This window comes from Amphiura filiformis, chromosome 3, assembly GCF_039555335.1.
Source record: "Amphiura filiformis chromosome 3, Afil_fr2py, whole genome shotgun sequence".
Taxonomy (NCBI): Eukaryota; Metazoa; Echinodermata; class Ophiuroidea; order Amphilepidida; family Amphiuridae; genus Amphiura; species Amphiura filiformis.
In genome coordinates, this window is record NC_092630.1 from 69,899,102 (window position 1) to 69,926,568 (window position 27,467).

Genomic DNA, 27,467 nt, shown 5'->3' on the forward strand with positions numbered 1-27,467 from the left:
TGTCCATCATGGTCATAAACTGACAATAAATGTTTAATTCACAACCAAAAACCCTATATTTTTATCTAATGTGTTTACTGTTTGTGTTTACTTTAGTGTTCATGTGTTAGGCCAGTGAAACTGACCTTAGTACTGAAAATGAAAAATGAAATGCCTAGCTGTATTTAAAAAGTCTTAAAGAAACCATAAACACCCTTAGCGTATACAGTCTTCCGTTATACCTGTGCATATTTCACACATTTGTCCTGTCCACCACTGTCCCTTGCAGTGTCTTCAACACATATACATGCCTTCCACATGCAGTGTAAAGATTTCAGCTGGAATAGCCCAATGATGTCACATGATTACCTATTTTTTGGAAAAAATATTGCAGCACATTCCTTGCTATTAGGATTTTTGTTAATTGCTCCATGATGGCAATTATCTGTGATTTTGGATCAGTTTATAACTTTATGATGAAAACATGACCAAAATTTGATTTATTTAAGGTGTACAAAATATGCTATTTTTCAGTATATACTTGCTGCTGAATCCTTATGTTGACTAACCTAGTGAAAGGATTAGAAATGAAACTCAATAAACACAATCGTGCTTGGTGTTTTGCTGGGCCAAAATGGAAGAATATTTTCAGGATTTCTGTTGATTATTCTGTGCTGGGTGTCTGCGTAATTAGATGTGCAGAAATATATATTTGGGATATTTGATTATTACGGATTAAAAAACTGGTGTGGGGTATTCCATAATTATTCCAAATCCTGCTAGAGATATAGGTTAATCTATTGCACCTGTACCTTTATCATCATCTTTATCATTACATAGTTCTCCTGTCCATTGTCCCTTACACTGGCAAGTAAACTGTGTTTGGTTCTGCTGATTTGGGAGACACTCTCCCGGGACACTCTCCTCCATGTAGGCATGGGTTAGAATCACATGGACCTGTCAAATAACATACAAATAAATAGTTCTGGTGTACATAGATTTTCAATTTCAAGACCAAAAAGGAACAACAGTCTAAATTATAAATGTTTTTGGCACATTAAAGCTGGTTTCATACTACCCTGCAGCTTGCCGCTGAGCTGGCGTGGCGCCTGCGCGCATTGCAGACAAACAAACACAATCAAGGCTTGTCATTGGTTGAAACGCCCTGCCGCTTGCAGCGGCAAGCGGCAGGAAAGCATGCTGGGGGCATAAGTTAATAGCAGGATGAACCAATTTGTAATTTCATCACATCCCGGTATGTTTGTAGGTTCCATAGAATACTGTGTGAATAGCACACAATAGTTTCAAAATGGGGACTCTGAATAGGCTATGCAAAATGGGGCATTGTCTGACTTTCACTGGTTAACTGAGATGTATACAGATTATTTTTATGATAGTTTAACCCATTACCCCCTCCCCCTTCCACACACTTGATTGTCTCATTATACATTGCACCTACCTTTATCACCATCTTTATCATTGCATAGTTCTCCTGTCCATTGTCCCTTACACTGGCAAGTAAACTGTGTTTGGTTCTGTTGGTTTGGGAGACACTCTCCTCCATGTAGGCATGGGTTAGAATCACAAGCTGTCAAATGATATACAAATAAATAGTTTTGGTTAACATATATTTTCAAATTTGAGACCTACCAAAAACAACATGATGTCTGTCCAAAATATTTTTTTTTGGTACATTAAGTTCACAGGTATAGTCTGTATACCTTTTCAAATCAGTAATTGAGATATTGTTTTTTTATTTATGTATATAAAAAAAGTATATAAAAGCATACATTCTCAGAAAGGAAATGATGCAAGGAATCCAACTAGCATAACAGATACCTACAAAATTGACAGTTTTTGAAAAAGAAAAAAAAAATTGATTTTACTTTATTGACCCGAGGAAGGTATACGGACTATATAATTGCTCTACCTGTTTTCCTGCACCAGACTTTTTTTAAAAACAAATGCTCAGTTTTGAGTTTTGAGTTTTCACACCCTTAAGAAATGAATTCATCCTTCTTTTACTATAAATAAACAATATATTCCTTGAATACCCCAGAATTGCAGCAGGTTATGAGCTTTTAATTTCATCACATGGTATTTTCATTTTCCACCTTGACCTTCACAGTCTCCATTTATGGAATTTCATCCTTGTATGTGTTTATTTGCCTTTTGATATGAAAACCCAATCGTGTATTTGAAAGTTGAATAGAATATTGTGGGAATAATAAACTGAATTTTCAGAAGAAGGGAAACAGTACATGCCAAATCAATAAATAAATGTGGCTGATGTCATTGCAATATGTTAAGAAGGCGAAATAAGCAATTCCACAGAAGTCAGACTGTGCGATATTGGACAAATGTGGTACAATAACCATTTGCCTCAAAAATACAAATGTTATTTTGTACAATAATTGTAATACCTGATTATTTCCCTTATTTCCCAACATTTTGGCTCCCAATCTATTACACACACCTACTTTGTCAACATTTAATACTTCATCAACACAAATAGCATACAAACAGCACGCAAACACGCTCTACTTACAATTACCTCAGAATGGGGACAATTAATGAACAATAATAATAATATATATACTGGAACATTACTTTATGGCTTTCACTGTTTAACCAAATTTATACAAAAGTATTTATGGCATAAACCCATCAACCAGGGACTGATTTTTTGTTGTCACTAATTGGGGGACATGTTCTCAAATACATTTTAGGTTATTTTCAGCCTATTGCACATATTTAGAATGCAGAAACGGTCCCCAGTTTCTTGGCCCCTGGAATGTAAAATATCATACTAACATCCACCATTCGAAGGTGTTACAATCACATCCACATGCATCACCCTATAAACACAAACATGTTATCTTTGTCATCCGTGGACATCAGTGATGCACACTTGGGAGTTTCCACTTCCCAACTGTGGACAATAACAGCTAACTACCTATAGATACCCTTAACTAAAGCCACGATTTCTCCGTGATACGGAAAAACAGAAAAATTCACGGAATTCTGGGTTTGCTCACACAAATTTGAAAATGCCACAAAATAGTGAAAAACTGTGTAAAATGTCTAACTTTTGTGTTGATTTGCAAAAGAAAACAAAGAAAAGTGATAATTTAGCAGTAATCGACCATTAAACAATCCATTCTAGCATTTATTCTATAGGCCTACTATCGGAAGTACACACAGGACAATTGATGATGCTTAATTTTAATGGGGATGTTGAGGGGAGACTACATAAGGTACAGTGCTTTATAATGTAACACAGAAAATCACAGAATCGTCCAATTTGTAACACGGAATTTAAATTTTGTAACACGGAAAAATTGTGGCTTTACCCTTAACACACTCTAACTGATAAGGCCTACATTCTTTATAATTATTTTGGCTATATTTGATCGGTACATAATAACACTATCCAGAAAACATGGATGCCTCAATTTTTAAGGTGTTTTTTTTTTATAATCAACCCAGAATGAATGAAGAAAATTGAAAAAGAGTGAAGTTAAAGTTATTTTACTATGCACATTTAATGCTTACACTTGTGGCAAGTCTGTGAATTTATTAAATTGAGTAAATTATTTGGTTTTGTTTCAATGAAAATTTTCCTTAATGTATATCTACAAACCTGATGAATCTATTCAGTGATCTGTGAATTTAGTTAAAGCCATATTATAACATTAGCTGAGAACGCCCTCAAAAAATGTTAAATTCTGGTTTTTACACGATTGTAATGTACTTTAGTCAATAAAGATATTCTGCAAAAATCAAGACTTTAGATGCTGTAGTTTTGTCAAAATCCGAGATTTTGAATAAAACGCCGCAACCGTCGTTTTATTATTACGAAGGAAATATTAGTTGAACACGTATGCACAGTACGTACACAGCATGTGGGATACACATATGTCACACACCCCAGAGGATCATACAGTATTACAACTGCGGGAGTAACATGTATTGGCGCTAGTATTAAATTCCAATTTTCTATGTTTTGCCTCACTTGTTCGGCTCAAAATTAAAAGGGGACATATCTGACAGTAAAAGCTAACATTTTATGGAAAATAAATACTAATCTATTTTTACAGAAATGTTATAATATGGCTTTAACTGTTATTGTGAGAAAGCATAGCAAATAAGAATTGTGAGAAAACATACCCTATACGCTGGCGAAGTTACATAATAAATCTGATTAACTACCATAGCAATAGGTGAAAACAATTTTGAATATACCACGCCGCACTACAAGCAGGTTGCACTCATCACCTGTGTATGTCTATAATCATAGATTGAATACAATACTGGTCTTTTCAAAGATACTTATCTTACAGGTGCAAGTGATCAACATGCATGATATGGTTCAATGCAGAGGTACCGCGTGAACATATCAGTGCAGCGCGGTATATTCAAAAATTGTTTTCACCTATTGCTATGGTAGTTAATCCGATTATTACGTAACTTCGCCAGCGTATAGACGAATCCAATGAGCCAAGTCATGGTCAGGATTTGTTCGGCCATATTTGGGTACCCGCATGCACCAAACAGGTTAAATAAAGTAGAAAAGGTTCTTTGTGTTGTGAGTACCCAATTGGGTGGATTAAACACGCTTAAAATTTGATGTTAGATTCTTTTGTGTTGTAAACTGTCATCATTCTTTTGTCTACGTGTTACACGGGTGATATAATAAGTTTATAATACCCTTCAAGGCCGCATCATCCCACATTTTAGGTGGGATAGTTGGGTACCCGTCACGGCTAATGGCTGCCATTCAGGAGCAGGAATCATGTGCGTGAAATTGGATTCGTCTATAAGCATTGTTATGCAATACTTACATGTTTGAATTGTGATTGGTAATCCAAGGAGTATAGCAAACCAACATACCATGCTGGATGCCTCATAAAATGTCATATTGAAGATTTCAAATAGATGATATAGTCTCATTGTACTACACTTCTGTCCCTTGTTATATGTAACTATCTGTAAAGTAATGCTACCATTATTATTCAAAATAAGTACAAACATATGTAGCAAAATATACAGATGAAAATTTTACATAGTCAAGGAGAATATTAAATGATTTAGCAAAATGGGGAAAATGTTACAAACAGGTACAGCATATATATTTGACGGCATCCACGGATGGAACACACACATCTATTAATAATGTGAAGGACAGCAGTAACCATGGCAACACATTTGGATGCTGCAATATCTTTACTCTCTGTTCTCACCTTGGTCTGGGGCAAACATATTAGAAATGAATTTAGAAGAGCAGCAACGACACCACATAAATTAATTCCAGATGTTAAATCTATGGCATATGCAAAATTTGGGCAAACAAGAATTGGGTGTTTTTTATTTTAGGGTTGTTGTTCTATATAACTGGTCTTAACATATATGAAGAGTGTGACCGTTGAGGAGTGTGACCATTGAGAGCACCATAACCTCCAGTTTTAGTAAGGAAAAGGCTATTTAAAAAAAATGACCATTACTATTTTCTGAAATTTTCAGAGTATGTAGTATGAACATGTAGAATTATAATCAAGTAGTTGACCTACCTGCTCTTCTCAAAACAAAAACAAAAGTCCTATACCTCAATGATAATGAAACCTAGTGTTCAACCTATTATCTTGCTTTGTTTTATTTTACCATTTTGTTTGTTACAAATTCAAACTTGTTCTTCATTATTATAAGTTTCGTAGCATTATTTACTTAAGATGGCCAAGTGTATCAATATAATTAAATTTTACACAAAGACCTACCTTCAAACTGCTTTTATCGTAGATACCATTCAACAATCTTCGCAATCGTGCAGTTGCAACAAAATATCTAGTGCTAACAATCCTGAAAATCTACAAACACAAAATTGCACTCTTGTCTGTATTTTACTTGTTTCCCCAAATCAAGTTGGTGTACCTGGCTCTTTTTCTTTCCTGTTGTTCATATTCAAGGTATCCTCTTTTATCATATATTGATCCTTGATGTGTTTTGTGTCCTCGTCCGTTGGATTCACAATTACCCACTTTTTATGTTGAAAGAGCTACTGAAGATAGATCAGTAGTGTTTGCCAACTACAGTCAAATTATTTAGACTTATCTTAGCTGTGCACACCGTCCACACCCAACTCTGTATAATTTGATCAGTGCAGACATGACATTGAATGTTATCATATGCTGAAATTGTGATGCTACTGGATCCATGCCCTGACTGGATCCAAACAGCTAAGTGATAAAGTGTTGGGATGTGTCTTACTATGTCTGAGTGCAATCAACCTTCAATTGTTGTCAAACATTGAGTGGAATTACCCACAATACAAAAATGTTATTAATTAATTAAGATATATCTTTAAGCACCATTAAGCATCGTGCATTAACATATTATGGTTCATTTTAGTACCAGGCCATTATTGGCAGAAGTAAATTGATTTAAGATGTGTGGCACTAAGAGTTTTTAATTATTTTGTTCAGGGTGACAAAAATTCTAAATTTTCAGAATATGAGCACAGTAAATTATCCATTTTCATTCAAAAATATACACCAGCTCCCTTCATGGGTCACTTCCTTAAATGGTTAGCTTTAATTTGAGAAAAATATTTTTCTATACCCAGCACAAAATAAATGAAATACAATATTCAACCTAAATATTAGCACCCATACCCTAGTAAGGACCTCCTGTGAACCTTTCTAACTTGCATCTGTGTAAGCACCCCTTTACTGAGTGCATATGTGTGTTGCATTAAAAGTGTAACAAATGCTAGTAAAATCACATCATGATCATCTCAGCATTAAGCTGCAGTAGTTGTAATATTTGTTATATGGGCATCCTAGGTTATTGTGATGATTTGTACAATGTTTAAGCAAGTTTGATTTTTGACCTCTGCATGAACTTTGATGACATGATAAAGAAATAGGAACTGCACAACAAATTCTGGAGCTTCTAAAACTCCTTTCTGTGGCTTAATTGGAAACGGAAGAGGTGCATAATTAAACAGACGTTGGTTGAAAAGATTATTAGAAGGTGCTAATAAGAGGGGGCTAGAGCCTATGAAATACACAGTGAGACCATTATCTCTATTTATACTTCAGTCATTATTGACAAGCAGTTTGAATGCAGAGATGAAGAAACTTTAGTTGACAAAATGTCCAGGTACCTTCAAAATGATCACCAAAATGGTTTACTGATTTCTGCAATGTATGGTGGTGGGAGAATGATTCAGGAACATGTCGGGAAGAAATCAACAGCTTTAGAGGACAAAGTACTTTCAAGATCTGGGAAGAAGAAAGAAAGGTCATGTGGCTAATCCATTAGACACAAATGACCTTGAATCATGCCATGTTCATTACGTGTTTAAATGTCATTATGCCCTTACGAGCAACCACATGACCTTATATTGCAACTAAAATTTTGAGTCTCCCAACCCTTGCAAGATGTTGGCCATCATTGACTGTTATATTCTTCCAGAACTACTTCTCTGCAACCTTTTGACACAACCAATTTGCCGATACCTTACAAAAACTAATTAAACCCTTCTAAAAGCATCTAGACATTTTGTGAACTTTTTGTGAAGTTTTTTCCTTTCTGCATTCTAATGGAAATCACCTTCCACCCAATTGATTAGCGTGATTGATCTTAATGGGGGAGGGGCAACCGTCAATCAGAAGACCAGTTAGAAGGCTCACTATTCAGAAAACCCGTCACACAGAAGCTTAGGTCCCCTATTCAGAATTCTGAATAGCAGGCTTGTAAAATGACCCACTAACCAGAAGACCCGCTAATCAGAAAAGCTGTTAATCAGAAGGCCTGCTACTCAGAAAATATTTTCCTTTGCAGAATCACACCCTCTATTCAGACAACCTGCCAATCAGACAACCTGCCACTCAGAAAACCCAGTTCTTAGGGTTAGAATAGGGGTTAGTGCTAGGGTTAGGCTTAGGGCTAACTCAGTTCTTTCAAATGATTAAAACAGCCCACTAGTCAGAATTCTGAATAGTGGGCATTCTGGGTAGCAGGTCTTCTGGTAACGGATAAAGCAAGCAAGCCAGAAAACCTGCTAGTCAAAAAAAAAAAATCTGAGTAGCGGACTTTTACATAAAACACATTTTGAACTATATTTAGGGCAAAATTTGGCCTAAAAATTGTTAAAATATACAAGTGTCCAACATTTTAAATCATTTTATGATGTGTAAATGGTAGTTATATTAGGAAAATGTTTTTTGTTGATAGATAAGTGATAAATTATCAAAACTGTTCAAAAGATAAGACCTAATTTGTGTAAATATTTTTTTTCATGAATTTTAAGCCATTTCGTGCCATATGGCACACAATTGATGGGGATAATAGAATAGAGCTAACACAAACTTGGCAGTTTGGTGGCCCAAATGTCTGTTCTATTGGCCACATTGATACACAATTTTGCATCTAGAATCCAAACTGCTGGAGCTATTAAACTGAAAACTTGGAATACGAATGTTTGGATGACAGGCCTCTATGCAAGGTAAAAAAACATCCTGTTTACCATCGGACTTATGCATACAAACTAAATATGAATTGTACATATATTTGACCTAATCAGGCCACTCCCCTAATATAATAAGCTATCCCTGTAGAATTTATAAAGTGGCACCTGTCAAAGTGCTCCTTTCCAATTCACCTGTACAACTAAATTCTATCAAGCGTCTAAAATAAAATTACCATGTAAACCTTTTTGGCTTAGGATTATGAGCAGGGACAAGTTATTTGCGCGAAACCTTTTTTTCCGCGCAATTGGCTATTGGCTATTTTTTTTCCTATGGGCAGAGATACATGATTTGCACTGAAAATTTTTTCCCAATTTTGACTTTTATTTATTATTATTATTGCAGACATTTATTGAGCACCTTAGCTAAAAAAGAACAAAGCACTATACAAGCTAAAAAGTACCGACTAATGAAATTTTTTCATGAGTACACAATAATCTACAAATATAAAATACATGCATTTAAGTAAATGCATAAAATAGAAGTATAAAATACATGCAAAAGCACACAATAATCTACAAGCAAGAAAATATAAATAACACACATAAAATACACTCAAAAGGCCCAAAGATAATGCAGTGGCACGGAATGAGATAAGATGGGCCAAGAAGGTGGAATCACACGGACAGGAACAAATGCGTTTTTAAACACTTCCTGAACATCATGATGGTCATGGAGCTACAGGATTGCGACAGGTAGGCTGTTTCAGTCGCTGAGTGCTATCGGCAATCTTTATGACTGATCTTGATGACGTCACATGTAATGGTTGCTGATTGATGATCTGATCGTAGATTCAATAAAGTCTGTACACCCCCTCGTCTTTGTTCATTGTGGTGTTGCCACTACTCCTTATCCAGATGGCCTCTTTGAGCCAGTGAGTTGTTTTGTTAGTTGCTGTATGTTCTGCTATGGCCGATTTATGTTTCTGAAGTAGATGCTTTTCTCTTCACTCTCATGAAGGTCATCTGACTAGCTTTTTCTGATTCAGTCTTGTGTTCTTTTAATCTAGTAGACAATAAGCGGCCGGTTTTCCCTATATAAGTTTTTGGACAGCTCTTGCATGGAATTTCAAACACTGCTTCAGCTGTCTGGAGTGGGTCTCGATTATCCTTCGGGTGTACAAGGGCTTTGCGGATGGTGGAATACGGTTTTAGTGATGTTGAAAAACCATGCTTTTTTTTTTTTTTTGACACCCGTTCAGATAAACCTTCAGTATGGTAGCACTACCAAACCTTTGCTTTTGTCTTGGCTGTCGCTAGTTTTGATATTCTTTGGCTTTATTTAAAAGAGTTAATTTCATCATTTTAATGAGCTAGCTTCTGAGAGTTACTAACTTAAGTGCCCTGGGTGCTAATTAGGTAAAAAATGGTAAGTTAAGTTGGTACTACACCCCTTGATAAATGTGTGAATATTTATACATTTTCCCAAAAATAATAACACACTAGTAACAGAAGTTATGTATATTATAGGGGCAAGGAATCCAGTTACTATACTGGAATTTCAGTGACTCAAGACAAGCGGTACATTATTAATGATAAGAAAAGAGGTACCACTAGTATGCATCATATTCTTAACATATATAAATGAACCACTTGTCTTGAATCCCTGAAATTTCAGTAAAGTAATAATAATTCTTGGATTCCTTGCCCCTATAATATGCATAACTTTTGTTACCACTGTTTAGTTATTTTTTGAGAAAAATGCAAAATTAGTCACAGAATTTATCAGGGGGTATAGTACCACCTTAAGTTGATTACACAATTATTGTCTGTGCTAAGAGATACACCACATTGCTATTTGTGCAAAATACTCACTATATTAACATACAGTCGCATATTACAACTTGTACTCGTTTACAGAACATTTTGTGTAAGCAGTTTGTAGTGCAAAGTAATATTATTCTGGGTTGATTATTGCTAATAAATTGAAGACCCTGTTGCAGTGTAACAGATGTGAGCTGCTGATATAAGGTACCTTTTTTTGTAATGCTTTATGATATAGATGGGCAATCTTAGGCAATCCAAGGTCCCCAATTGAAGTAACCCCTACTATACAAACATCAATTATTCACACAAACATGACAAACAAAACCTTGCACCCAAACCAAGAATTTCATTCCAGTTATTCATTTAATAGATCTCATTCTTGTACATAATGTTCTATACTATTGTATAGAAGCATTCAAGTATGTCATGCAACAATGTTCTGTAATACAGAGATTATACAGTATAATATACTTACGCATGAGATATTCAATGCATGTCTACCACACACAACTCCCCGTTTTCAAGCACAGTTCTCAATTTTTACTGCGATACATTTTGGTGTAATAAATTGTTTTCAACAGGTTTGCTCTTAGACAAGTATAAAAATGTCAACCTTTTGTTTTCATTAGCTTTGACTTCTTCTGAATAAAACTATTGGGCATACATATGTAGACCACCCTCTAGTACTACCGAGGGTGTACCTCAACTCTTCAGGGCTTTCACCAATTGGCTGTATAACCAATTAAAGTTACCAGCCTCACACAAACTGTACTACCTGCCCAATAGATGAGTTGACCTCAATGTTTATCAACAAAGGCAAGGGACTGGTATATCTTTATGCTTGAGTGAACCCCATGCAACCACTATACTGTTCAACAAACTTATTGTGATGTGGCGGGAGTTTTAAAAACACGAGCCCTGACCAAAATATGATGCGCCCGCATACTGCCAGGCAAAAAAATATGGAAATTGTGATGATGCGTGCGCATACTGCCAGGCATTGACGTCAGAAGTCAACTCATCTATATACTGAAGTGCTATTGCTACCAGTCTGGCAATGTTTAAATTTGATTAGCCTCACAGCAAAGCACCAGCCACTGGCTGTCTGGTGTATTACTCTTATTACTTTCATCCTGAAGAAGTCAAAACTAATCCTGATATTAGCAAACTCACAGAACCCCTCCATTTGTATTACAATACCCTTCATAAAAGTATACTTAGAAATATTTAGGTAGTGTTTTAGATACCAAAAGAAAGAAGCAGTTTACAGAAACTTTACACCATCTTCCTTAACAGATTTCAGCAGTTTATACCTATTTCCAATTATAGCACTATAAGTAACATGTATTACAATGTTTGGTTTGTACCCAGAGTTTTTAATGTCTATCAAAATCCACACAAACTGACCACAATGTAACTTAAACGAGTTGGGTACTACTTGATGACTCACTGGAAACTAATACTTGATGATTTCAGGTCCATCACAAGGCACAGTCTTTCAAATGAATATTTGAAACTGATGGGTTACAATCATCGTGGGTCTATCCTTCATGTAAGCCTACACAGAATTAGCCTATTGTCAAGACTTCATTCAGGGATTGGACAACTTTATTCCTCAAGTTGTATAATCCCTGTCTTGATATACAAAGCTAACTGTGAGTAGGTAATTTTAACATTATATTATGCTATGGCAACATGTGTGTCCCTGATGCACTGAGGATGGAGTATCCACTGGACAAGTGGACCAGGGACAAATACTTGTACATTTATTGTTTACTTTTTTCTCCATTTTGAACATCTACTGACTTTAGCAATAATCAATAGTTTTCACTCAAACTAATAGTTTTTATGCCTTGTAGTAAACAATAAATGTACAATCAATAAGTTTAATGAATTTTACATTTTCTCTAGCCTCAACCTCTTTCTCTAACCTGGCACACATCAAGCTCATGTCTTTTTTTTCACTTTGAGCTTTGACATCTTATTATTACATATGAAATTTGCCAGATATAAGTTTTGTTTGTTTGATGGCTGTTTGAAAGTCCTGCTCTTTCTAAATATCATCAGCATTGAATGCCCAATAACATATTAGAACTTCAGCCTACAAGTAGTGTTTACAGAATAAGGAAATAATATTTATTTCATGGCCCCACCATTTCATATTTTGTAGCCATTTTCAAGAATTAGCTCAATTGATGACATTGAGAATTTCATCTGAACAAGACCAGTCAAAACTTACATGTTTTTCTGGACATTTTATCAACCATCGGTTGACTTCATTAGCAGTGTTTACAGACAAGGAAACAAACAACAAGACAAGATGGATCAAGGAAGCAATCTGGATCCAGAGGAACAGCGGCAAGCTCCTAAACAGAGATGAGGGGGCCTACCAACTTTCACATCTGTATGATCCTGTGTTGCATAAGAACTTTGACACAGGAGGTGATGCTGCTCCAACATCAAGAGTTGCCGGTCCAATATCACACAGCACTTCAAAACAGCAACACTGCAGATGAAGTCAACCGAGGGTTGATGAAACGTCCAGAAAAATGTAAGTTTTGACTGGTCTTGTTCAGATGAAATTCTCAATGTCATGGACAATTTACAGACCTGATGAATTTATTCAAGGGATTAACTCAATTGACCTTTAACCTATGTTCCATAATGTATAACACTACGATTGAACTACAACATACTTCACATTCTGTGTGATATTGGCCAAAAATCCACAGGGTGAAAAATGACATGTTTAGTTGTAGTTCCTATTCAAGTGACATATGGGTAAACCTCAGTTAATAATAACAATCAACAAGGTGTATCCTACTCCATGCAGGAAATATATGAGCATATCATGGGATGGAATGTTTCTATTGAGGTAAAACCAAACAGGTTAGACTGGGAAAGCAATATGCAAAACCTTATGGTAAATGTGCCATACTGGATTGTCACATTGGGGACCAAAATAGTGAAACTGTAGCGATTACTGGCAAAGGCCCAAAATTAAATGATAATTGGCATCTTGAAGGTTGATCAAAACATTGTTTATGAACCTAACCTCCACATTGCCACAAGGTGCTTGGTGAGAATATCCATAGGCACATTCTTTTGGCTCCAAGAAGTGACAATCCAGACTTTCTAGTCTAAACTCTTTGGGTAAAACAGAAAATTTACACAATCAAATAATCATTCTACCACTCCCAAGTATTGTTTGGCAAATTTAAAAAAATAACAAATATATCGGGATTGCAACGTCTGATAAAATGTAATTTTACAAGCACGATATCTCCTAAGTCATTTAGAATGTTTAAATTCATAAATGAAAAAAAGTGATAATTCATAATAAAGATTGATTGATAAACATTCTTACTAAATGAAATAGAGATCAAATAAGTGATTAAATTGAGATGGCAAAAATTGATTTCAATGCTTGTTTCACATTATTATTCATATCAAATTTCAACATACTATCAGAAATGTTATCATACAGGAACAGCTTCATGTAACTTGGTATCATTAAAAATATCACAGCAAGGTTTGGCAGTTAGAAATGTTTATAACATTCTCTTCACACATTTGGATTTGATTTGCACCTGAAAATGTACATAAACAATAGTATTTCACTTCAGTTCAAATAGACAGAACTTCACTGTTAATATTCATATCATAATTGAGCCCTCTTTCAAATTATGCAGCTAACAACCCTCTGCAGCACTGAACATGATGATCAAGGGAATTACATATCAACATTTGTAAATGACTACCCACTAAATAAGCCATTGGGTTACTTTTCCAAATATGGTTTAAATTTAATATTACATCAAATTGTAATTGTATGTCTGACCCATAAATTCATCCGCTAATTATATACTTTCCAAAGATGTAAATCGGTAACAGATCAACTTCCTGAAAATGTGCGCTCACCCATGTGTGCTCACCCATGTGCACTCACCCAGGGAAATTTTTTAGTCGCTCTTTTGTGCTGAAATATCATCATTCAATTCTGGAAATTTAAAAGCAAAAAATATATGTATTTTTTTTTTACATTTTCAGATTTTTTTAAGGCCACGTCTCCAGAAAAGTTACATCTCTGACTTTCAGCTAAGCATTTAATTAAATTACCTTGTGCTCTGTATTTACACAACAGTAAAACTGCTAACCTTTCATCAGTACATTTATGACATATTTCTTAACTCTGACAGTATTGGTTATAGGCTTTCTTATAGCCCTCCTGATATCCTGAATGGTCCCACAGCTCTCACCATGCAGCGTTGGAAGTAGCTGGTATCGCATAGCAAAATGCTACACAATTTGATCAATTTACTACACAATTTTGGAGTTGAGTAGCATTTTTATGCCATTGACTTGCACACTAAAGTATGTGAATGTACCAAGAGAAAAGTAATGAAAGCAAATTTTGCTACGCATAAACAAATGCTGAATTCCAACACTGTCACCATGCAACTATTAGCAATGCTTTCAGCAACAAAATATGGTTATATCAATCCAACATGTTATGAGTGTCACACATTATGTGTTAAACAAAGTATAGTTACAGTTATGAGTGCTTTCATACTTGAATTACTAAACTTGGATTAACACCCATACAGAGCTTACTAAACTTGGATTAACGCCCATACAGAGCTTACTAAACTTGGATTAACACCCATACAGAGCTTACAAATATGTGGAAATACTTAAGCAGGTAGCCATTATCATTATGCGTAAATCTAACATTCCCCTGATTGTTATTCCAACATGGTTTATTCAGTACAATTATGCAATCTTTCATGATTTCTTACCTATATCAAAGTTTCTCCTATTGATATTGGTACCTATACCCTGTTTTAGTTCACTTTGGCTGCGACCTCATTGAGGTGCCAGAAACCTAGGCTTACAGGCTTAGATTCTATTTCACAAAGTTATGAGTCTTCACCAGCCAGGACCTCTGGTCAATGATAGGTCAAAGGTCAACTATACACCTCAAATATAAGCACTATAAGTGTACTGTTAAACCACAAAGATATTGGTTTCAACTTTATAAAAGAATACTTAATATATAATGCTGCTTATCTCAAATCATCATAAAATCTGCCTACTACATGTATGTACGCCAGATAAGGCATCTACCAGGATTGCTTGCAAGGTCAAATGTAAAAGGTCACTCTTCCATATCTCAGGTTAGGGAAATTGATAAGTTAAGTGTGTTTTGGATTGTTTTACTCCATGTGGGAAGCTACTACAACACACCCATCTCAGTATCGCTGCATACTCCTCTCACAGCTATTGTTGCGTTAATACCTGGAATAAAATAATGACAAAGAAAATGAAAATTATTATTTTATTATTAACATCAATTCCTCATACTACAAGTGAATCCTCACATTTAATGATTATTATTGAAAAGTAGTGTTTTTCCCATGACCAAGTCTGATACTATTCTAATAGCCTCATCCATTCATTTCCCCCCTCGGCCAGCCTTAAATGGTCTAGATATATATTGCGAGCGCCACAAGCAGGAAAATGTGCATATTTAAGTGTTTAAGCACTGTTTTCATACACCATGAATATGTGCCAACAAATTGCTTCCCCCTCTCCCTTTGGCTGGGCAAAAGAGTCTTGCCCCTCCCAATTTAACACCCACAGGGCTCATAATCATTGCACAGCCCCATACCTGTAATAGTTTAGTTTGAATGAGCCAGCCTTATTAAGACCCAGATATATGGCATCTTAAGTCATGACTTAACTATAATAGTTTGGTTTGAATGGGCCAGCCTTATTAAGACCCAGATATATGGCATCATGACTTACCTATAATAGTTTGGTTTGAATGGGCCAGCCTTATTAAGACCCAGATATGTGGCATCATGACTTACCTATAATAGTTTGGTTTGAATGTGCCAGCCTTATTAAGACCCAGATATATGGCATCATGACTTACCTATAATAGTTTGGTTTGAATGGGCCAGCCTTATTAAGACCCAGATATGTGGCATCATGACTTACCTATAATCGTTTGGTTTGAATGGGCCAGCCTTATTAAGACCTAGATATATGGCATCATGACTTACCTATAATAGTTTGGTTTGAATGGGCCAGCCTTATTAAGACTCAGATATTTGGCATCATGACTTACCTATAATAGTTTGGTTTGAATGGGCCAGCCTTATTAAGACCCAGATATGTGGCATCATGACTTACCTATAATAGTTTGGTTTGAATGGGCCAGCCTTATTAAGACCCAGATATGTGGTATCATGACTTATCTATAATAGTTTGGTTTGAATGGGCCAGCCTTATTAAGACCCAGATATTTGGCATCATGACTTACCTATAATCGTTTGGTTTGAATGGGCCAGCCTTATTAAGACCCAGATATTTGGCATCATGACTTACCTATAATCGTTTGGTTTGAATGGGCCAGCCTTATTAAGACCCAGGTATGTGGCATCATGACTTACCTATAATAGTTTGGTTTGAATGGGCCAGCCTTATTAAGACCCAGATATGTGGCATCATGACTTACCTATAATAGTTTGGTTTGAATGGACCAGCCTTATTAAGACCCAGATATGTGGCATCATGACTTCTTATAATAGTTTGGTTTTAATGGGCCAGCCTTATTAAGACCCAGATATGTGGCATCATGACTTACCTATAATAGTTTGGTTTGAATAGGCCAGCCTTACTAAGACCCAGATATTTGGCATCATGACTTACCTATAATCGTTTGGTTTGAATGGGCCAGCCTTATTAAGACCCAGATATGTGGCATCATGACTTACCTATAATAGTTTGGTTTGAATGGGCCAGCCTTATTAAGACCCAGATATGTGGCATCATGACTTACCTATAATAGTTTGGTTTGAATGTGCCAGCCTTATTAAGACCCAGATATTTGGCATCATGACTTACCTATAATAGTTTGGTTTGAATGTGCCAGCCTTATTAAGACCCAGATATATGGCATCTTAAGTCATGACTTAACTATAATAGTTTGGTTTGAATGGGCCAGCCTTATTAAGACCCAGATATATGGCATCATGACTTACCTATAATAGTTTGGTTTGAATGGGCCAGCCTTATTAAGACCCAGATATGTGGCATCATGACTTACCTATAATAGTTTGGTTTGAATGTGCCAGCCTTATTAAGACCCAGATATATGGCATCATGACTTACCTATAATAGTTTGGTTTGAATGGGCCAGCCTTATTAAGACCTAGATATATGGCATCATGACTTACCTATAATCGTTTGGTTTGAATGGGCCAGCCTTATTAAGACTCAGATATTTGGCATCATGACTTACCTATAATAGTTTGGTTTGAATGGGCCAGCCTTATTAAGACCCAGATATGTGGCATCATGACTTACCTATAATAGTTTGGTTTGAATGGGCCAGCCTTATTAAGACCCAGATATGTGGCATCATGACTTATCTATAATAGTTTGGTTTGAATGGGCCAGCCTTATTAAGACCCAGATATGTGGTATCATGACTTACCTATAATCGTTTGGTTTGAATGGGCCAGCCTTATTAAGACCCAGATATTTGGCATCATGACTTACCTATAATCGTTTGGTTTGAATGGGCCAGCCTTATTAAGACCCAGGTATGTGGCATCATGACTTACCTATAATCGTTTGGTTTGAATGGGCCAGCCTTATTAAGACCCAGATATGTGGCATCATGACTTACCTATAATAGTTTGGTTTGAATGGACCAGCCTTATTAAGACCCAGATATGTGGCATCATGACTTACCTATAATAGTTTGGTTTGAATGGACCAGCCTTATTAAGACCCAGATATGTGGCATCATGACTTCTTATAATAGTTTGGTTTGAATGGGCCAGCCTTATTAAGACCCAGATATGTGGCATCATGACTTACCTATAATAGTTTGGTTTGAATAGGCCAGCCTTACTAAGACCCAGATATTTGGCATCATGACTTACCTATAATCGTTTGGTTTGAATGGGCCAGCCTTATTAAGACCCAGATATGTGGCATCATGACTTACCTATAATAGTTTGGTTTGAATGGGCCAGCCTTATTAAGACCCAGATATGTGGCATCATGACTTACCTATAATAGTTTGGTTTGAATGTGCCAGCCTTATTAAGACCCAGATATTTGGCATCATGACTTACCTATAATAGTTTGGTTTGAATGGGCCAGCCTTATTAAGACCCAGATATTTGGCATCATGACTTACCTATAATAGTTTGGTTTGAATGGGCCAGCCTTATTAAGACCCAGATATGTGGCATCATGACTTACCTATAATAGTTTGGTTTGAATGGACCAGCCTTATTAAGACCCAGATATGTGGCATCATGACTTCTTATAATAGTTTGGTTTGAATGGGCCAGCCTTATTAAGACCCAGATATGTGGCATCATGACTTACCTATAATAGTTTGGTTTGAATGGGCCAGCCTTATTAAGACCCAGATATGTGGCATCATGACTTACCTATAATCGTTTGGTTTGAATGGGCCAGCCTTATTAAGACCCAGATATGTGGCATCATGACTTACCTATAATCGTTTGGTTTGAATGGGCCAGCCTTATTAAGACCCAGATATGTGGCATCATGACTTACCTATAATAGTTTGGTTTGAATGGGCCAGCCTTATTAAGACCTAGATATATGGCATCATGACTTACCTATAATAGTTTGGTTTGAATGGGCCAGCCTTATTAAGACCTAGATATATGGCATCATGACTTAACTATAATAGTTTGGTTTGAACGGGCCAGCCTTATTAAGACCCAGATATATGGCATCATGACTTAACTATAATAGTTTGGTTTGAACGGGCCAGCCTTATTAAGACCCAGATATGTGGCATCATGACTTACCTATAATAGTTTGGTTTGAATGGGCCAGCCTTATTAAGACCCAGATATTTGGCATCATGACTTACCTATAATAGTTTGGTTTGAATGGGCCAGCCTTATTAAGACCCAGATATTTGGCATCATGACTTACCTATAATAGTTTGGTTTGAATGTGCCAGCCTTATTAAGACCCAGATATTTGGCATCATGACTTACCTATAATAGTTTGGTTTGAATGGGCCAGCCTTATTAAGACCCAGATATATGGCATCATGACTTACCTATAATAATTTGGTTTGAATGGGCCAGCCTTATTAAGACCCAGATATATGGCATCATGACTTACCTATAATAATTTGGTTTGAATGGGCCAGCCTTATTAAGACCCAGATATTTGGCATCATGACTTACCTATAATAGTTTGGTTTGAATGGGCCAGCCTTATTAAGACCCAGATATTTGGCATCATGACTTACCTATAATAATTTGGTTTGAATGGGCCAGCCTTATTAAGACCCAGATATTTGGCATCATGACTTACCTATAATAGTTTGGTTTGAATGGGCCAGCCTTATTAAGACCCAGATATTTGGCATCATGACTTACCTATAATAGTTTGGTTTGAATGGGCCAGCCTTATTAAGACCCAGATATTTGGCATCATGACTTACCTATAATAATTTGGTTTGAATGGGCCAGCCTTATTAAGACCCAGATATTTGGCATCATGACTTACCTATAATAATTTGGTTTGAATGGGCCAGCCTTATTAAGACCCAGATATTTGGCATCATGACTTACCTATAATAGTTTGGTTTGAATGGGCCAGCCTTATTAAGACCCAGATATTTGGCATCATGACTTACCTATAATAGTTTGGTTTGAATGGGCCAGCCTTATTAAGACCCAGATATTTGGCTTGCTCATCACTTAATTCAGTCAGATGGGCATCAAAGGCAGGAAGATGAAGACTTGCAACATATTCATCTGAAAATAAAAAATGACATGAAATGTTGATAATCTATCACATCAACATTAAGCTAACAACATACTTTTATCAAAACATGCATATTTGAGCACTATCACAGGACATTGACACGATCATTTCAGGCATGTTGGTGTGATAAGAATATGCCATGTACAGTAATTTCACTATATGTGCACCATATAGTGAAATTTGGTGCTAATGAACTAATGCTAATGAATGCTAATGAACTATAACTGGTGGCTATAAATTTTATGTTTACAAACATTTCCATTAACCCTCATGTTACTAGACCATACAAAACAACACAGCACAAAGCAACTGTAAGACCATGCATCCCACATGATCCGATTGCGTAATCATGCCAAACTACATATATGCATGAAACCGTTGGCAATGGCCAGGCGACAGTCACACAAGGTGTGGTAGTTGGCACCAGAGGGGTTGGTGGTTCAAAACTTCTTTCTTCCTCCATTTCTTCCACAAAAAGCAGCTTGGACATTGTGGTTAAGATAAAAGATTTTTCACTGCATTCTTATAATTTATAATATTTTTTCCATTCTTCTATTGCACTCCATATGTGCCCATATAAAGTTCATTGACTTTGGTATGTGTCAAGAGTTTGGAATTCAGGAAGTGAGCAGTCTATGTATACCCACACGCAAGTTTAGCTTTGTGTCATGTGTATTTAAATACAGGAAATAATGCTTGCCTATTCCTGAACATTCAAGGTTGATCTTGATTCTAGATGAACCCTGGGCAACCAACACCTATTCTCAGTCAATTTGATGAAACTTCAGGCCATTTTACAGCCTATCATTAGTTTGTTGGTATTTTTTTCACTTTTACAGGCTTGACAGACACAATAAGATGGCTCTATACTAAGTGTGTAAAGTCTTCTGAATTTGCTGGGTTTTACCAAGTTGACATACTCCTTTTGTGTATGCTACAAATCAAAAAGGTTAACTGTACCAAACAGGTTGGACTGGACTCCCAAATAGGCTCGTGTGTGACACTATGGTAAATGCACCATATTGGATTGTCATTCATGGGGACCAAAACAGCATACCTCCCATAGTTATCAGCAAAGGTGTAAATGATAAATGGCATCTTTAATCTTGAGAGTTGCTATGTGCATATAGCACTTAGCACACACTATCGCAACAATATATTACATATTTATCCCAAACATCATGCACTTTATCAAGGTTTGTCAGGGGTAACTCGGGTAAGGCAAAGCAATCTGGAGGTATACTTTTTTGCCCTCTGTGAGCAACACACAAACAAGGTTGTTATAACTTTCTAGTCTAAACTCTTTGCAATGCACTGATGGTTAGCATGTGCATGAGTGATGCTCAAATCTCAAGTCAAAATATTTACAGAGACAATTTTACTCAACTGTCTTTGATAAACAAATCTAATGCATTTATTTGAGCCAAAATGTTTGAAACCAAGTATCGGATCTAAAACATCATTTTGTTTAATTTTAAAATGTCAAAAATCTGTTTTCAGGTCCAAACTAACTCTGGAACACACCACCCCTGGTACAACACCTAGTTCTACTGCTTACCCAATTTTTTAGGAAGTAGATAGACGTCCTGCTTGTAACGTCCCTGTGGTGCATTAAACAACTCTATCAAAGCCAGCGCCTGAGTAGTGGCTGTGATTGACACAACAAATGATGGAACAGTAGAACAACTCAGATTCACTAGACGACCCTGTAATACACAAATTAAACACGTTTATTTTAAAATAACAACAGACACATATTTTTGGATTTTTTTCTTTGTAGGGCCTATTTGATTCACTTTTTTCAATTATTCAATTTTATTTGTCCAACAACATGAAACATTTTTAGAATTTTTAGACCAAAAATAGGGAAGGTCATATTTTTTACATCAAATAGGAGGGGTTATAGAATTATTAATGGCTGGCGACTCAAAATGTCAGTTCTCGAGCTGCGCGTGCATTCTTTTATAATCAGTTGCGATCTAATGCAAAAATTTTGCACGTTCCGCAAAAGGGGGGGGGTCACTGAAGATTTTCGACCGAGATAGGGGGGGTCATAAAAATAACCCGCGATAGGGTGGGGGTCATAAAAAATTGACTCCGGTCACCGACATAGGCTATGCCCCGGTTTTTGGGAAAATTAAATTCAAATATTGGAAAATGAAATGTGAGCATACAACAGGGAAAACATGGTCTATACTTTTTGAAAAATACATGTAATTCCAACAACATAGAAAAAAATCCAAAAGGTTAAATAGATTAATTGAGTGGCTACATATTGTACAGTGCATCCCAGAGTGCCCCTCTCTCTCTCTTTCAGTAGTGTTTGGACATTGCAGTGCAGTGAGGTATTTGCTGATTTAAAGGAGTATTTCGTGATCCTAACATCCTCTATTTATGTCATTTTTCATTAGATATCCACGAAAAAAAACCTATTCCCAAAATTTCAGTTGATTCCGATTTTGCGTTCGCGAGTTATCCATGATTATGTGTATTACACTGCTCCATAGACAATGCGTTGTAATTTCGTTCTGGTGCACCCACAGAGGAGTAAGATAAGACAGAGCGCGTACCACCAGTCAAAGTCTCCGCCTCATCCGATAATGAGGGCCGATTGTTCCATGACGTGCGACAGGCGAGACTGCTACGCAATTACCGCATATTTTCATGGTCTATCGCGTAATCGCGAAAGCACGCAACGCTCTATCGCGTAGGCACGCAGCGTTGGCGTGATTGTTTGACACAGCACGATCGAACAATCGGCCCTCATGAATATGCGAGAACTGGTACCATACAATACACGGGGACATTGACTGGTGGTACGCGCTCTGTCTTATCTTACTCCTCTGTGGGTGCACCAGAACGAAATTCAAATTTCACGATATCTTTGCTAAACGAATTAATCTGCAAGAAATATTTTGTACATAAACATTATGTAGCCAGAGGTTTCCAGTGATATAAAAATCTCAACTTTTTTGAGAAAAGTGGGGGATGAGGCTGTGGATCACGAAATGCCCTTTTAAGATTTGGAACAAATTTTAAAAATTGCATGATGTTAAGTAAAGCATGAATGCACCATCATTGAAACAACATTTCTGGATGCAAATCTAACAGTTAAAACCTTTGAAAAACAAAATCAAATTGTCTTGAGAAGCTTACCTCAGCTAGGAGTAGAATTCTCTTGCCATCTGGCCAAATAATATGATCCACCTGAGAACGAACTTTCTCCCAAGTCAACTCAGGTGTTCTTAAACTGTCCTATTGACAAACAAAAGAAAGAAAAACATTGTAAGAATATGAACCTATTATCATAAACAGACAAAACATACTCCCAACAAATTACTTGCAATATTATGTTTCAATTCTTTCCTTATGTAAATGCTGTATCAAATATTCTGTGTTTTAGTAAAAACCTATGGATTTCATGTAACTTATATGATTGCCAATTGAAGTTTCCCCTCTTTTCTATGCATACATGGGTAGGTTAGTACTGCTGCATAATTTACAAATGTTGGCAGACGATCATTTGCATATTGTTTGAAGGATTTTGTTTATCTGTAGTACAAATGGAACTACAAAATTTAATCTGAAATGCAACATTGTTTTGAAATGCTAGATTTTTTGCAATTCAGGCGATATTTAAAATAATAGTTTTATTCATTATATTTAATATTAACTGATAAAGGTATGACAGAGGCTAAAATCAACACCTGTACACTCTTCAATAGTCAATATTGATAGAAGCAGAGCAGTATACCTCAATGTTAAAGAACAAGGGTATGGGAATTTCAACTAGAAAAAATATAGCTCCAAATCAAACAAATAAACAAAGCAAAAGGAAGCATAAAAGTCCGAGATCAAAGAAGAACATCAAGAAAATAGGTAAGTAGGCTCCCATGAAAACTTTTCCAACAGAGCAGACAGCAAATGTCATCAAAAGTGCTATCCCGGTAGCTACAATCAACAAAATTAATAATTGGCACACCTCAGTTCTTCACCTCAGACAATCAACAAAATTAATAGTTGGCACACCTTGACAATATGTTGCAACTCTTCATTGCTGCTCTAATAATTCAGTGAAATTAGTATAACTATGTTTGATGAGAAGTACAAACCTTCTCCTTTCCCCTTCCCTCCCCCATTCCCCCTCAATCAATGTTGGGGAGACTAGAGAGCCCAATGGAAAAAGTGCTTTCATCAACATTCATCAACATTGAACGGGGGGAGAGGGGTGGCAATTTACATTTAATATGCCAGAGTGTGCCAACATTAATTTCGTTGATTGTAGCTACTACTTAGTATGATAGGGCTAGATTAACTTACTACATCTATCTCAGTATTGGAGTGTCCCATGTTGCAGACGATGCATCCGTTTTTAAGTCTGTCCAAATGCTGGCGAGATACTACATTCTTGTTACCTAGGAATGATCAACAAATAACAATGCAGTGAATAATTTGTGTAGTGTATTCTTATCTCTACCTGTCTGTGTCCATGTATGGAATGATTAGTTGGGGTAGGGGTGATTGTGTCTTCTCATTTGTATGTGTGCACACTAATGAACACCCTACATCTATGAAAGTGTATGTGTTGATGGGGAGTTCATGTATGTGGGACTGTGGGTATATCATAATGAAACAAATCACTAACATTAGTTTATGCAATACTGTACAATTATGTATTTAAAAAAATCAAATCATTTGTGCAAGTGTGTCAATAGTCATTTCAACATTGTCAGCCAATTAATAGTAGATCAAAGCTTTTGACATTTCTGATAAGGCAATAGTAATGCTTTTGTCAACATATGTGACCCAATCTGATCTAATTGGAAATTTCAAAAATTGAGTTACTACCATCACTAACTTGCTCAGTACCTACACTTACTGATGTTAAATCCCCAGGTCTCTTGAATACTTGGTTGCAAAGTTATGAACCTTTTATATGTCCATTTTCTTATGTTTTTTTTTATTTCTCCTCACTTTTTAGTTACATCTGACTCTGAGTTTCATTATTGCCGACTTTAGCCTGATTTGACCAGATCTGGTCAAATATAATAATCAACAGTCTGTATACCTTCCTCGAGTCAGTAACTTAGGTATTATTTTTTATTGTGTTTCTAAATGTAATAATGATAAGTATATAAAAGTATACATTTTTAGAAAGGAAATGATACAAGGTATTCAACTATCATAACAAATTCCTGCAAAAATTAACAGTTTTTGAGAAAATCTCAAAATTTGATTTTACTTTACTGACTCGAGGAAGGTATACGGACTATAATAATTCTTGGCAGAAAACAAAATCACACAGTAACTATACTGACAAGAAGTAATTTTCATAGGCACAATGACTAAAACAGACTAACTTACCAGTAGCTGTGATAACAACATCCACAATGCGAACCACTTCATCCAATTTAACCACTCGGAAGCCATCCATACTGAAAGTATCAAATATCACATTATAATTAATTAGCTAATGATTTATGTGCATCAACATGATTTAAAATTATAGTGATATATTTATACAACCCAGCCAATATTTTCATATAAATGGGGCGGAGATAATGGTGACCTCTGCCAAGAGTACAGTACTGAATATCCTGAGTTCCATTATCTGTAGCAGTCTCATTGCCACATCTATCTATCTAAACAGGGTGATATATTTCATCATTAATTTAATGGAATAAATTGATGTTCCTTTCATGAATCATATTTGTGTCAAATGCCTTTCATATCTTTACATGAATCAATCAATCATTAGCCTCTGAAGAGAATTTGCATCTTTGCAATTCAATTGTGCACTATGGCTCTAGTCTTGTGAGTTGTAACCTTGTTGGCCCACTCACTGATGTTTACTATATATCTACATTTATTTATTTATTATGTTTGGCACAAGCCAGATGAAACCTAAAAAGTGCGCAAATACTAAATCAAAGGGTAGCCCTATATCAAAAGCAAAAATAAAATGATGCAAATGTAAAAGACACAAAAGGCCATTAAAACACATACAACAACAAGCAGAAGTGGCAGAAGATGCAGGAAGGTGGACTTTATAATTCAGGAATGAGTCAAGAGCAGTTTTGAAAGTGAGGAGGGTATTGCAGTTGACAATCTCCTCAGGCAGCTTGTTCCATAATTTGGGACCATGAGTAAAAAAGCTTCTCTGACAGAGTGCAGGCTGATGAATAGGGGGTAAGGAGTACAAGAATGGAGTCAGGATGGGAGTGGATAATGTAATTTGATAATGCAATTGTGGTACTTTTATGGTTTGTGAGTGCCATTCTTGATTATACCATGCTCTTTCTGATCATAATCATCACAATATTATTATCTTAATATATTCATAAAAGTTATTATAAATATAAAACAAGTATATATTAAATACTTGTTGTCATCATCAATTACCATCCTTCTCCTCATTGGTAGTAGTAGAGGTAGTGTCAGAGGAGAAGGAGGAAGAGGAGTGATGGCGATTTTGCTTTTACTATACCTTGCTTGAAGGGCACAAATGGGGTCAACTTCAGTCACATAAACAATAGCTCCTAGCCCCTTGAGGGCAGAACAGCATCCTTTGCCAACCTCACCATAACCGCATACGAGGACTTGCTTGCCTCCAAACATGATGTCAGTGGTCCGTTTAAGTGCATCCAAAATTGACTCACGGCAGCAGTAAAGGTTGTCAAATTTGACCTGGTGAATGGAAAGATGGAGAGATGATCAAAATGTCAACATGCTTCAAGCTTTAATAATGATTTAATTAATAGTGCTTTGGGTTTGTACATCAAATACATATGTAGTAGCAACTTAACATTGTATTTAGAAGTGTTACACATTTGTAGCGCTTTGAGACTTGCTGTGACTTGTGCTTTATAAGCATGGTTATATTATTATTATTCTCTTTACCCTCTGAAGCCAGTGTAAGAGAACATGCACAAATGTATTTGTATCACTTCTAGAGGCAGATGTGCAGATGCTGTGCGTAATAATGCAACATGATTCATTAACAACAACTTCCAATATCTATCACATCTTGTTGCATTTAAGGGTATATGGATAGAATGTGATATAATACATAGAATTTAGGATTAGGATTGGGACAGTGAGTATTATGTTGATGTGAAGAATTTCATTTCAAAGTTATTCTCAAGCAAGTTAACAAATCTGTTATTTGATAACAAACAATCGCATTCAGAAAGGCATTATATTACAACCACACTCATTTAAATCTAATTTTAAAAGATATGATGCAGATTTCCCGAAGTTGGCCTGAAACTGATTGCTAAGTGTTTACATCTTTGGAACTAAAAGACAAGAAAAAACAAGCTTTTGGAGGAAATTTCACAAATTGTTAGCT

General features: G+C 36.1%; 2 protein-coding genes and 1 long non-coding RNA gene across 4 annotated transcripts in view; all 3 read right to left on the reverse strand.

Annotated features, from left to right (window-relative positions):
* Positions 1–838: 838 nt before the first annotated feature.
* Positions 839–6,384, reverse strand: LOC140147471 (uncharacterized). The gene is made up of 4 exons (XM_072169247.1): positions 5,754–6,384; positions 4,824–4,968; positions 1,439–1,567; positions 839–936 (listed from the first exon to the last, which is right to left on the reverse strand). Exons 2-4 carry the CDS (start codon positions 4,930–4,932, stop codon positions 839–841), a joined length of 336 nt encoding a protein of 111 aa, XP_072025348.1. The 5' UTR covers positions 4,933–4,968; positions 5,754–6,384.
* Positions 6,385–13,370: 6,986 nt separating this feature from the next.
* On the reverse strand, positions 13,371–19,453 carry LOC140149043 (uncharacterized). 2 transcript variants are annotated; one of them, XR_011858552.1, is made up of 2 exons: positions 19,401–19,453; positions 13,371–15,571 (listed from the first exon to the last, which is right to left on the reverse strand). It is a non-coding gene; the product is annotated as an uncharacterized lncRNA (long non-coding RNA). The 2 variants fall into 2 exon arrangements; XR_011858551.1 differs by lacking the exon at positions 19,401–19,453 and adding an exon at positions 16,082–16,134.
* Positions 19,454–19,981: 528 nt separating this feature from the next.
* The window catches only part of LOC140149042 (S-adenosylhomocysteine hydrolase-like protein 1), a 77,924-nt gene continuing 70,438 nt past the window's right edge, over positions 19,982–27,467 (reverse strand). The window contains 6 exon segments of the mRNA XM_072171194.1: positions 19,982–20,106; positions 21,675–21,822; positions 23,273–23,371; positions 24,437–24,531; positions 25,481–25,551; positions 26,604–26,803. Coding sequence (XP_072027295.1) covers positions 19,982–20,106; positions 21,675–21,822; positions 23,273–23,371; positions 24,437–24,531; positions 25,481–25,551; positions 26,604–26,803 — 738 coding nt within the window.